This window comes from Scomber scombrus, chromosome 2 (genome assembly GCF_963691925.1).
Source record: "Scomber scombrus chromosome 2, fScoSco1.1, whole genome shotgun sequence".
Classification (NCBI taxonomy): domain Eukaryota; kingdom Metazoa; phylum Chordata; class Actinopteri; order Scombriformes; family Scombridae; genus Scomber; species Scomber scombrus.
In genome coordinates this window covers 13,919,623-13,933,793 of record NC_084971.1, presented here as the reverse complement: position 1 = coordinate 13,933,793, position 14,171 = coordinate 13,919,623, and the positions used below count along the sequence as shown (strand labels likewise).

Sequence of the window (14,171 nt, the reverse complement as noted above, 5' to 3'; positions counted from 1 at the left end):
CTCTCGCTTCTTGCTCCTTCTTCACTACTAGTACTACTGGTCACTTCCGGCAATAGATTTCGACGATGTTTACAGCTTTAGCAGTAGCAGCAGAGTACATCATAAAAGTCATCAGGTAGCTAAGTGTTATCTTAATAAACTCCTGGTGTAGGGGAGAACGGGGTTGGTAGTCACACGTTTTACTTTCCTTTGAATTCCTCATAAACCATAAACTGAATAAATTCCCTTTTAATTTGTAATGAAAGCCTAAAGTGTCAGGTAAGAATAGAGTGGTCTTACTTTCCTTCAGCTGATTCTGTTCAAAAGATATGGGCCGTCAAATATGTCTTGTGCACTTGTGACAACCAACCCCACGATGGGGATGGTTGTCACACACTATGGGGTTGGTTGTACCTGTGTTATTTTAATGGGGAAAAATAAAACATGTATACAGTCTTAAAAACATATTTAAAATGTTTTGTTTAATTGAAATACAACAACCTAATACATCCCCTGCACCAAGAGAACATAAACAGGAAAAATCATTCTGTGCCTTTTTTGTCCTTATATGACAATTTGTTCATTTTCACCTCTCTGATTGCTCTGAGCATCACATCTGGAGGAGTCTGACCCTTGTTTGTCTTCCTGACAAAGTTCCTGGTCATTTTGCTCTTAAAAGAAAGAAAAAACTAGATATATGACACCATATATGTATATACCAACATGTGACAACCAACCCCAAAGAGAATATGACAAGCATCCCCAACTGGGATTTTTTGCTACCAGCAAAGCTACCAACCACATGTTTTGGCATAGCTAAGAAAAAAGCCTACCTAACTATGGCTCTCTCTTCATACTTTTTAATGGTAATAATTTTAAATATAATTTTATTATAAACTCATTGTGTAAAAGCCCAGAAGAGAAACACTGAAGAGTTGGATATTTACATTTTCACATGAAAAACACTAAATGTCCTCTCACCTCAATGTCAAGCAGTTTACTCCAGAAATGACCTCTGAAGTAACATCTCACCTAAAATTCTGAAACGTTCAGTACCAAACCTTTTTAACAGCGCCCTCTAGGGCCCGAGATCTGATGAATGTGACAACCAACCCGTGTGACAACCAACCCCGTTCTCCCCTACTTACAAACTTTCCAATGCATTGATTTATGAGTAAAGCCTATTTGTACTACTGTAGAAGTTTGATAACAATCCAGGCATTAGTAGTGGAGTAATTTACGAGATACACTGGTGGGTCCGTTAGCGCCTGTACTAAGCCATTCGGCTGATAGCTAACTCCACCAATTTGCGACCAAATGAAAAAAAGGGGTGAGGGGGGTGTTTATATAGACGTAGTGGTGCATATGACACTAGGTCGAAATTACGCCGAACCATCGCTTTAATGAATATATAAATATAATCATATACTTCAGTATGTTATTTGATGCTCAATTGTCACCATAAATAAATACATTATTTACCGTTTAAATGGGACATCAAACATAAATGAATCCTGATTGCTTCACTCACTGTGGAAATTTAAAAAGCTTCCTTTTAAAAGTCTGACAGACCATGAAGAAGAAATTTAACTTGTATGGTGTTAATCACACTAATTACAGTAATAGACACAGTGGGAATGCATCAGCAGTGATCCAAACTATCAAGCTGCATGCACATTACTGTAATATGAAGCAGTCACTGATAAATTGGACGATTAAACAACACTAATATCAATTTAAAAAAACGTTACTTAATAGGCTAGTTTCACTTAAGAGGTCTTGCTAGCTACTTGCTTTCTTGTCTTCTGTCAAACCCTTTTTATTTGATGTTAGTCAATGCCATATATGATGCTCTGCACTCTGATTCATTTGTCTCATGAAGGCAGCTCCAGTTTACCTGCAATCTTCAGCATGGAGGGTTTATTTTTTGCAGGAGTGGGCATTGATTTGTTGGTTGCTCTTTTGCTCCATTAACTGTTCAAATTAGTCTGTATCAACTATTTTCCAAGTCTGTGGTTTGATGAAGTTAAAAAGACACATGGCAAACTGAGGCAACACCTTCCAGAATCAGATGGCTTTTTTATGTGTGTGAATGGCATCAGAAAACAAGTGAGCTCCAAAACACTGGAACATTTACCCTACTTTAGTAAACAGCATAATGGGAAATGTTATAATCAAACAGTTTAGCCAGCAAAAAGTAGCTAGTAAATAAGACAGTGATTAAATTCACCAAAATTCAAGTTGTTTTTTTTTTTAAGTAAGATGAAGCAACTGTGAGGAGCCAACAATAAACATGTGGGGAATAAAGCTTGAAACTTTTCTCACATTTTCCAGCAGTGTTAGATGTGATATTTCCACGACATGATTAATAAAATCAAACCATGCCACCTTTGTTGTAAACAACAATTAAAGAAACTCACTTCTTTTTAAGTAAGTCAGAATAGTTTCTCAAAGTCTCTGCAGTCCAGACTTGAATTGTTCACACATTATGTACACGCACTGCTATAATATAAACCTATAGTCAGTGCTACAATATCATATGAACCTTTATGTCACAAATGAATTCACCATTATCTGCAAAGAAATGCAAGCATTTTATTTTGAGCAGCAGATCAGTAAAGACAACATAGACTTTTATGATCAGTTGTGTCTCTCCTGCAACAACACACAAACTGCTTTCTGGTCTCCTCACCGACAACACAACACTGATATTGTTATTTTCCAGAAAAAAAGCCCATTTACACTGAAACACAGCTATGTTTGTTAAGGTTCAGCATTAATATGTATTTTGACTGTACTGACATATTTTCATATGTCTGGCACAGCCCCTTTTGGACCTGCCATGTCACAAAAAACAACTATAAACCAACAATTATGAAGCCAGTTGTAAATTAGTGTGTGTGTGTGTGTGTGTGTGTGTGTGTGTGTGTGTGTGTGTGTGTGTGTGTGTGTGTGTGTGTGTGTGTGTGTGTGTGTGTGTGTGTGTGTGTGTGTGTGTGTGTGTGCGTGCGTGTGAGTGCGTGTACGCGCGCGTGCGTATGGGAGGTTTCGGCACACACACAATGTGCTAATTTACTTGCCAAAATCAATATTTGAGTGTGAGACTGATAGAAGGATGTTTTATATTTCAGCTTTTGGTTGCTGAGTTAGGGAGCTACTGTTTTTTTTTTTTTCACAGGTCCAGGGAAGAAGATATTCACACGGTGAATCATTCCAACTGTTTTTCTCAGTAAAGAACTTTGTGTCTCCGCAGTCTTCATCTGTGCTTTCATAACTGTTAGGCTCATCAGTGGCCCAGTAGCTGAAACCCAAAAACAAAGAGTAAACTTATCATAGATGTCACAACCTAATAATATAAATTGTTGGAACCAAATGCTTGATTTATGTTTTGATGAATGTTTTATTTTATCTGGTTCACTATTATTATTTATCTGATTAATTATGAGATATGAACATGAAATATTCTGGTTTGAATAATGAGTTGAATTGATAACAATTATGAAATTGTGAATTATTGCTAATTTTGATTACTAGACGCTGACATAGCTGCCCATTCTCACCTCCGCTTCCTCTTTATAGACAGGTGACTGTAGCACCTGTGATATATTAGTGTTGGCTATTGGGGCCGGCGGAGCTCTCGGTTTCAGGCACACAGCCATACAGTTTTAGACCGCTGCTAAGCGTTGTTTTTTGTTTTGTTTGATCAAATGGAAAAGAAAGAAATGTATTGATTTGATCTGTTTGTCACTAAGAAACATCTACCTAAGTTGGAATTATTTTGGAAATAAATATCTTGAACCAGAGGAGAGAAGTGTTTGGATCTCATGGTCATTTAAAAACCTTTGACAGCGCTGGAATGCATCGGACATGGATGCATGTAAGCCAACAACCAAGAGCATCTTTTACAAGAAAAGATTGCGCTTATACTATCTCTTTCTGACACTGAATCTGATTTATAAGGCTAATTCCTTTATTTAGCACAACCTCAGGTTTTCATCTACCAGTGCACTTTAAAACCTATAAAAGTAACCTAAAAAACTTTCAGCAAAGAGAGTGATTATGAAACAATGTGTGAACCTTGTTTTCAGCGGAGACCCATCCACCCACTTCCATGTCCCTTCTATCTCTCTGTCAGTCAGTCCAATCCAGATTCTCCTTTGGAGGTGATGTAGAAATTCCTTTTTTACAGAGAGAGAAAGAAAGTGAACAATATAAATGAAATATACAGTAACTGCAGTTCATTTATTCAAAGTTTCCATCTCTCACTCTCATACAAACAGACACACACACACACACACACACACACACACACACACACACACACACACACACACACACACACACACACACACACACACACACACACACCTGTTTTTCTTTGGTGTTGACAATCAACAGGTCCGCCCCTCTTTTAAGACAATCATATCTACTGTTATTCCAGGTTTTCTTGATTTCAGAAACATAATAGAAACTACCGCTGAAATACACCCATCCTTGTTGGGAGTAGTAATCTGTGAACAACAAAACAGACAAATCTTCAATACCCCAACAACAAGAAGAATTAATAAATACATTTCCACTGGAGAATCGAAGTTGCATTATATTAGTGGGAAAAAGCAAAAACAGAGATAATAAAGAAATCTGTGCCAGAACAGAAAGATGATATATTACAGGCTTGGAGGCAAAGTGTTATAAATGTTTTAAACGGCAGCAGAAATCTACAGAGTCATAACAAGAAACTTGAACTGGCTGCAGTTCCAACATACTGGCAGGGTTAAAGGACTAGTTCACAATTTTTCAAGTCTGTCCTGAAGCAATATTCTAGAAACATGTTTTTGTTTGTTGGTTTGTTTTGTTTTCGGTTTTTTGCTCCAATCGTTCCTCCTGTTCAATTAGGTCAATTAAGAGATCACTTCATAATGCACGTTCAATGTAAGTGATGGGGACAAAATAAACACTCCTCACCTTGAAGATATTTATTTAAAATGTATTTAAACATAATATGAAGCTTCAGCTGCGCGAAATAGTTAAATCAAGTTAATATCTTACAAAATTACAGTTTTTTTAGGGACAAATTATCTCTTCTTGTTGATCCCTCCACTGCAGCTTTTTACTTAAAATATACAAACTGTGGAAGAAATCTGCTTCATTTGACAAACTCAGATGGATGAAGTGTCATATTATCTTCAGATAAACTTTTAAATACATTTTTGCTCAAAATGAAGACTGTGGATTGTGTCCAGGTGTGAAAAATGGACCCGAAATCTTTTTGTGACTGCTTGGTGCAGTTTAGTTTTCAAACTTACCAAAATCAGAAAGCTTCTTCTTCAGCTCATCTCTTTCCTCAGTGAGTGTTTCAATGCTGGCCTCCATATCCAGTGTCTTGTTATCTAAAGAGCAGAAAGAGTAATATGAAGCTGCCATGAAACAGCATCACAGCATGTCCACAGGTAAAGAGATGTGTATTTTAAAACAATATGGAAACTGTGTGTCTATTAATGACAAGTAAATTTGAATATTGTTGTAATGTATGGAAACCATTCCTACATATAAAGCCAGGGATATTTGTGACTTTATAGCTGCAAGACTAAAGGAATATTTTAACTTGGGTTAAATGTTTACTTTGATGGCTGAAATTAAACTCAAAACTTGAATGTCCATCCTCTTCTTATTCAACGGTATCACACAAGCTTTGCACTAATTACAAAAGCCATCAGTTGTGTTACATATGCTTTCTGATTGTTTCTGTATAAACTTTCCCAAACATCAATTCAGTCTCATTGCAGATAGTGAATTAGTCACAACATTTAATCTATAGATTCATGTACATGGACACAAATGTTCCAATGTTTTTGTAACATTCAGCACAACTTTCAAACTAATGTATTTGAATTTGAATTATATTGTGTTTGAGTGACAGACTGCGGCAAAGTGGCTGAAACACACCATGCGTCCCCATTTTTCACCATCAACACCGGCTGTCTCATTAAAATAACTAAGCTTGTTAATTGTTTAAGCCCTTAGTTAATCAGTAATCAATCATTTGCAGACACATGCTGTCCTGGGTTTGTTTGTGTTTTGCATTATATTTGGTTACAATTCACATTTCAGCAAACTTTTTGATTAGAGTAAAACACAGACATGTATTAAGTCGAGTTATTGTTTATTGGTTTAGTTCTGAGTTTCATAAGTTAAGCATTGGCTGTCTTTGTTACTTACCACACCCGCCACATGGTCAACAGACAGAGGGAGAGACTGTCTAACTACTTCCGGTATAAGGATTATGCTGTGAATGATGTGTGGTAAATAATGTTGACTAATGACTAACAAGTAGCATTTTTAAATGCCAGTTGGTATAAGGTAAAGGACGCCCCTGCAGTATACGGTTCTGCCTAATAGAGTGGAGAGAAGAATTCAGAGGATGATGGTGTAGCTGTGTGCTGCATACTGCACGTGATCATGCCTTAGTTTGCGTATCTTGGGTTAAGCCAGTTAAATTTCGATTGCATGTATTCTTTTCATTTTTTGGAGACACTTTTTTTTGTTAGACTGGACTTAATTAAAACGTTTTTTAATCATTCAAACAAGAATCTGAGTCTGCTTCCTATCACCTTCCTAGCTACTCTGGTCAGGCTACATTGTCACAGAGACACTATGGTGTTTATGTTACCGTGACGAAGGTTGCTTAACTTTAAGGAAGTTCGTAACTTCATCATTTAAGTGATCATTTTAACCCAAACCAAGTACTTTTCATGCCTGAACCAAACCAGACCTTAACCACAGCATTGTCACATCATAGGTTTTTTTTATCAGTGATTTGTAGCAGTTTCCCACTCATGACTGGCAGCAAAAACATACTGCAGGCATGAAAGATATTTCCCATTGAAATTCATTAGTTTGAATGTTGTGCTGAGTATCACAAAAAGAGGAAAATTTGATTCCTTGTACACTTATCTATATATTAAATATTGTGACTATTTCACAAACTGCCATGAAACTCTGTTGCAAACATGTATCTCTCTAAATGACAGTCAACGCCAAACTAGTATGGACTTTATGTACAGCTAAACAGGAGATAATATCAGAAACGGAAATGTAGCCCTGAGAACACAAACTGAAGCTAGGTATATATGTATCACCATACTGACCACAGTCACTCAGGTTCTTCTTCACTATTTCTAATGCCGTACAGTAAGAACTGTCTGAAAGAGAAGAAAGTCTTACATGTAAATTGTGCAATAAGTTGGCCATTTACAACAGAGATGTGACCATCAGTTGCAAAAGAAACTCTTAAAACTTACAGGACTTTTGGAAACTATTATGTTTAGTCAGAAATATGTATCAGTAGAAACTTTACACTTTAGTCTTATAATAATTAATGGAAGTCAGGAGAGACACAGTGTGGACGAACAAACACAATTCAGACTCACAGAGAGAAAGATGCAGTGAAATGTTGAGAGCAACTTGTAGGAGACACAGGAGTCCAAAACTCACAGCGACCAGTCTGTACAGTTTCATTCCTGTGTGCCAAAATCCCCCCCCCCCCTTGTAATTTAGTGTGCAAGATTAATGTTAACATTGTAGTCCATGTCACTTAAAAACTAAACTTAAAATTATTGAAATGTAAGATTTCTTACCAGGCTGTACAGCAGACACTTTCCTGTCTTTACCACAGTGACTCCTGGCTGAATCACCATGCAAGTTTTCATATACCATAGCTATCTCAGACTCTTCTTCATTGAAAACCGTTGCCATTTTTTACTTGTTGATGAAGGTGTTGGTGTGATGGCTTTTTCTTTTAATAGTGCAGATCTGTGATCTGCTTCCTGCTTTATGTTTGGATGTGCTTACAAAGCAGGAAACCTTCTTGTTCTTCCTCTTTTGACAGTCGTTTTTTTATGTCATAACTATTATTAGGACACTGTGGGGTGTTTTTTTTTCTGAAAGCTCCAATATTTAACTTTGCATCTATAGTCTTATCTAATAACAGGGAAGTGTCTGAACAAACAACAAGCATAAACACAGCAGGCTTTCTGTGCAATGAGAGATTATTAATAATATTTCACATTTAGCTTTAATTTTCAAATAAAGTTGACTTTCTTTCTCAACTCAACAATGTTGTGATACTAACGTGTGGCTGCGCTAAAAACTACTAATACTTTCCTGAGATGGTGGAAACACATTGTATGGCCTTCGTTGTACTGTGCGTATCAACAAATAGTTGGCCTTTTCTTAAAATCTATTTCAATTCAAATACAGTACCAGAGATGCCAATCAAACTGTGGAGTCTATCCAACGTCTATTAAAAATGTTTTACTTAATAGGCTAGTTTCACTTAAGAGGTCTTGCTAGCTACTTTCTTTCTTGTCTTCTGTCAAACAATCTATTATTTGATGTTAGTCAATGTCATATATGATGCTCTGCACTCTGATTCATTTGTCTGTCTCATGAAGGCAGCTCCAGTTTACCTGCAATCTTCAGCATGGAGGGTTTATTTGTTTTAAAACAAGCACAGCAGGAGTGGGCATTGATTTGTTGGTTGCTCTTTATTACCAGTAACAGTGCTCTCAGTGTCTCATACAGGGGAAACAAGACAAGCACTCCTACATGTTACAACAGAAACTGTCATAGGGAGCCAGTCGTGGCTAACAGCTGTAAAGTGATGGACAGTCTGTGTAAAGCTAAACATAAATTACAACTTTATAAAAGGGCACTCAAGGGGCAAGCGCTCAGGCATCCTTTGCTGAGAAAGACAAAAGAACGGTCCATCTTTCTTCAGGGAACCCTCTTCCATTAACTGTTCAAACTAGTCTGTATCAACTATTCTCCATGTCTGGGGTTTGATGAAGTTTAAAGACACACAGCAAACTGAGGCAACAACTTCCAGAATCAGATGGCTTTTTTTATGTGTGAATGGCATCAGTAAACAAGTGAGCTCCAAAACACTGGAACATGTTCTTAGATCAACATAATCCCAGTACAGCCACTGTCCACATGGAGCGTCATTTCAGACATTTAACTATCTGAACTAGTGTTACTGCTTGGCGACGGACTTGGTCTTTCAACTTGCTGAACCTTTCTGATTCTGTCCATCATCTTCATCATCATCACTTGGCAGGTTGGTCCATTTATAGCGGCTGTCACAGAAACAGCAAGCCTGGGAAACCACAAACTTTAGTCCTTTGACAGTCTTTCTAACTGTACATTGTTTGCTGCATTCCCGACATGACTTGAAAAGCTGAAGGATGCACTCTTCATCGATGATGAACTCTGATGAGCTGAAGGAGTCAGAACAGACGCAGCAGTTAGTCAGGTGAAGAGGAGCTGTGAGTTTCCATTTCAATGTGTTCAGTACAACAGATCATAGACGAGGTAACGCTAAAAACTGGAGATGATATAGGTGAGAAGGAGGAACAAGGAAATATTAATGAGAAATTTAACAACACAAGCCTGAAGACCTTATTGCATCAAACTGGATTAACATCAGCTTACCTCCCCAAATCCACCAGGAAGTGTCCATCTCCCACACTTAATGATGTGCTGAATTCTTGATCCTCATCTTGAATTTCTGTGTGTGGACCCAGTCAGTTACTACTAAAACTTTTCATGCTTAACAATTAGCTTGCAGCATGTTTTGAGCTTGAGAAGGACTTTTCTAAAATGAAAGTGACTCACCTCTATTTTCTTTATTTTCTGTCGTCCATTTGTCTGGATTTTTCTGTCTTTGAACAGCAGCATCTTCTTTCTCTGGCTCCTTGAAATTGGACATGGAACAACAACCCGTCAGCACACAGCTTTGTGGAAACAGGCGCACACATTTAATTCACAACAACTTCACACATTACATGTAGGACATATAAACAGAACATTACAATTAAAAGGATAAATATTAATATATATTCATTTTCTGTCAAACAATTAACCAACTAATCGTTTCAGCTCACACTTACCGTTCTGTTTTCAGATGACTGGACAGAAGTTTCAACTCTATTCGGTGAACTCATCGCAAGCGGGTATTGATAATACAAACTGTCACTAAATAAACAACACAGGAACACAAGGGTGTAAATTAAGTTCACATGAGTGTATTTAGGCATGTTACTTTTTTTTTTTTTTTTTTACTATTGTACATAATAATTACTGTATAGTTCAAAATGATAAAGTCACATAAAAACAACAATGTAAATATTTTCAGATTGCCTTTTTCAATCATCACTTTGAAGAAGCGATACTAGAAATAAACCTGCTCAGAGGATCTAATAAAAAAATAAATCCTCTCAGCAGGTTTCAGTTGAAGGGCTCTGTGGTGGATGATCGGGTTGATGCTCTAAAAACTAAATAACTACAATCATGGAAGTCAGCAGAGGTGTAATGTAAGTACTTTTACTCAACTACTGTACTTGGATAGAAATCTGAGGTACTTGTATTTTATGCTACTTTATACTTCTACTCCACAACATTTCAGAAGCGAATATTGTACTTTTTACTTCACCACATTATTTCCCACTAGTAGATAGGCTATTAGTTACTTTTACATTGAGATTTTATATACAATATTTAAACCTTTAATGTTTAATATTGTAACTGTTGAATGATCTGTTTTCTGTTCAAACTTTGTTGTGCACTTTGTGTGAAAGGTGTTACATATATAAAGTGTATTATCATGATAAAAACATGATACACTTAACATTTGATGTAGTCTTATCACTATCGACCAATTTATGAGCTCTTCAACGATAAACCACAGCATTAAAAGGCTCTTACATGTATTTGTTAGTGATCAATAATAAATAATATCAAATTGAAGAGGCTGCTGCACAACAGATGACGTCACTGATTACCGTGCCTGATGAATCAGTCCATTCATTCATGTTTTTTTACCTTTTCACTCAGTGTCCATCACACATGAACATATTTACTATAAACTAACATCCAGAGTCGCGATGCTGCAGCAACAGCGGGTGATCCAAAACGTTGCTCCTTCCGAGTGGAAACACCAGACAAGACATTGGTTCCCATTTATTGAATTGAGCGCCACTTCGCTCCTTCAACTATAATTAATAATTTAACACTATGAAACAAGCCAATCTGCATAGTGACAATTTATAATCTTGATACTTTAATGGCCTTCCGCCGATTATACTCAAGTTCTTTTAATTAAGCAATATTTTTTAATTCAGGGCTTTCACTTGTAATGGAGTCACCACAGTATTTCTACCTCTATTGGAATAAGGGACCTAGGTATGGGGTGCCGATTGTAAAATTTTGGTTATAGTTTTATAGCTGGTTTTATTTTATTTTATTTTTTAAATATTTAGCTCACTTTACTCACATTTAGCTCATTTTTCTTTCATTTGTATATAAGCGTGGCAGCAATACGTTTCAGTACATTTAAGACAGAAATTCTTGTAAAACATTATACAGAACTGTTAAAAATGTGTATACATAAAAAATAATCTAAATCTAAATGTTAAATCTAAATATTAAATTTAAATAATACATCTAAATGTCAAATCTAACACTTAGATGTAACGTTTAGATTTAGATTAATTTTTTTATGAATACTAATTTTCTATCAAACAAACGAAATCTTAACCTTAATCCTAACGACTGAAGTGCTCACAGACCTCAGATGTATACCTTTTGTCACATCTCAATGATTGCTTTAGTCTATAAATGTTCATGACTTTGTCAATCAGTTTGGTCCTAATGACTTCATATCTGGGTTTTTTCTGTGTCTGTATCTGGTAAAAAGTTGCACAGCCCTTTTGTGGGTCCAGAGGTCAGATAAATTACCTCAAGGGGTGAAATTCGAGGCAGTGTAGTAGTAGACCTCAACACATGTAAACAGACTATAGGGACTCTCAGACCAAAGTAACATTTTCAAAGTTTTAAGACCTGCTGGAGGAACTACTCCCTTTTTATTGTGTACGTACTGCAGGAATTGGGAACAATGGTAGTTAGAACACTGTATTAAGAGACTTTTTTTACTTCAGGATACAAGAGGAACCTTGAGTTATTTAACTGTACGTTGATGGGCTGCAAACATGAGTCAATGCAGTACCAGCAACCACCATTTTTTAAAACCTGTTTAAAACTTTAGTCTCATGAACAACAACTCTTACCGTAGCCTAAAATGGAACAAAACATATTGTGAACATATTGTGTCGTATCTCTTGCTGAATTGATGTTGCTATACCATCCGCTGGCCACCTTAAGTCACTTCAGCGTTCCTATTGGCAGTGCAAATGCAAACAGAAAGAAAAAGCCATTGAATGTATGTAGTTCTCAGGGGGAAATCCCCAGTAGTTCCTCTCATTAAGCCCCCATAACTGTTTGGTCTGAAAGCGCATTATGAAAAGTGAAATTGTTGGAGTTCTCCTTTAAAACCTGGTAGTTTTGAAACAGTACAATGTTAAAACACTGTCGACTGATATTGTGCATTGTATCTAATGAGCACACAGATGCCCTCATCTATTGATGTTATCTATTAAATTTGTGGGCTCACTCATCTCCTCTGGTTGAATATGACACAGTTAAAGGTTTAAGTTATTTGTTTGAGGTACAGATTCAATTTATAGTCTTTTATTTCAATTATAAAACATTTCACCTAACATTTCAAAGTATAAAAATATAAACAAATAAAAAGTCTAAGGCAGCTTCATTTGGATCAAAAATGAAAGTTCAAATCCAAAATGTGTGAAGATTGAAATTGAAGATAAAGTTGAGTTGGTCTTTCAACTTGCTTAATCTTTCTGGTTCATCTGAAAATGTACATCGTCTTTATCATCATCACTTTGCAGGTTGGTCCATTTATAGCGGCTTTCACAGAAACAGCAAGCCTGGGAAACCACAAACTTTAGTCCTTTGACAGTCTTTCTAACTGTACATTGTTTGCTGCATTCCCGACATGACTTGAAAAGCTGAAGGATGCACTCTTCATCGATGATGAACTCTGATGAGCTGAAGGAGTCAGAACAGACGCAGCAGTTAGTCAGGTGAAGAGGAGCTGTGAGTTTCCATTTCAATGTGTTCAGTACAACAGATCATAGATGAGGTAACACTAAAAACTGGAGATGATATAGGTGAGAAGGAGGAACAAGGAAATATTAATGAGAAATTTAACAACACAAGCCTGACGACCCCATTGCCTCACACTGAATTAACATCAGCTTACCTCCCCAAATCCACCAGGAAGCGTCCGTCTCCCACAATTAATGATGTGCTGAATTCTTGATCCTCATCTTGAATATCTGTGTGTGGACCCAGTCAGTTACTACTAAAACTTTTCATGCTTAACAATTAGCTTGCAGCATGTTTTGAGCTTGAGAAGGACTTTTCTAAAATGAAATGTACTCACCTTTATTTTCTTTATTTTCTGTCGTCAACTTGTCTGGATTTTTCTGTCTTTGAACAGCAGCATCTTCTTTCTCTGGCTCCCTGAAATTGGACATGGAACAACAACCCGTCAGCACACAGCTTTGTGGGAACAGGCGCAAACAGAACATTACAATTAAAAGGCTAAATATTAATATATATACATTTTCTGTCAAACAATTAACCGCCTAATCGTTTCAGCTCACACTTACCGTTCTGTTTTCAGATGACTGGACAGAAGTTTCAACTCTATTCGGTGAACTCATCACAAGCGGGTATTGACGATACAAACTGTCACTAAGTAAACAACACAGGACCACAAGGGTGTAAATTAAGTTCACATGAGTGTATTTAGGCATGTTTTTTTTGTTTTTTTTACTACTGTTCAACATAATTACTATAGAGTTCAAAATGACATACAAAGTCAAATAAAAGCTACAATCTGATTCACTCAGATTGCCTTTTTCAATAACCAATATGAATAAGTGATACTAGAAAAAACTAAACTTACAAATGTGCACATATAGTAGGTCCTCTCACCAGGTTTCAGTTGAAGAGCTCCTCTTCAGTGGCTGTTCAAGTCGATTCTCTGAAGACTTCGCCCAACAATAACTACAATCATAAAACTTGCCAGTTAGCAGTGGTGGAATATAACTAAGCTCTATATTTTTATTCTGGGAGTCCCCTGGAGTTTCCTTTCATGATTCAGTTTTTAAAAATCCTTATTTATCTTATACTGGCCCTTTGTGCAGCCTCAAAGTTCAGCCTCTGTCCTTAACAGGCTGTTTAAGCTCTTGGATAAAAAGCTGGAGACA

At 36.6% G+C, this 14,171-nt stretch overlaps 1 protein-coding gene across 1 annotated transcript; it reads right to left on the bottom strand.

Moving 5' to 3' along the window:
* Positions 1 to 2,550: 2,550 nt before the first annotated feature.
* Positions 2,551 to 7,776, bottom strand: LOC133996071 (CD209 antigen-like protein E). Its single transcript, XM_062435627.1, has 7 exons — positions 7,617 to 7,776; positions 7,410 to 7,499; positions 7,128 to 7,181; positions 5,286 to 5,369; positions 4,348 to 4,490; positions 4,057 to 4,157; positions 2,551 to 3,280 (listed from the first exon to the last, which is right to left on the bottom strand). Exons 1-7 carry the CDS (start codon positions 7,732 to 7,734, stop codon positions 3,100 to 3,102), a joined length of 771 nt encoding a protein of 256 aa, XP_062291611.1. The 5' UTR covers positions 7,735 to 7,776; the 3' UTR covers positions 2,551 to 3,099.
* Between the last annotated feature and the right edge of the window lie 6,395 nt (positions 7,777 to 14,171).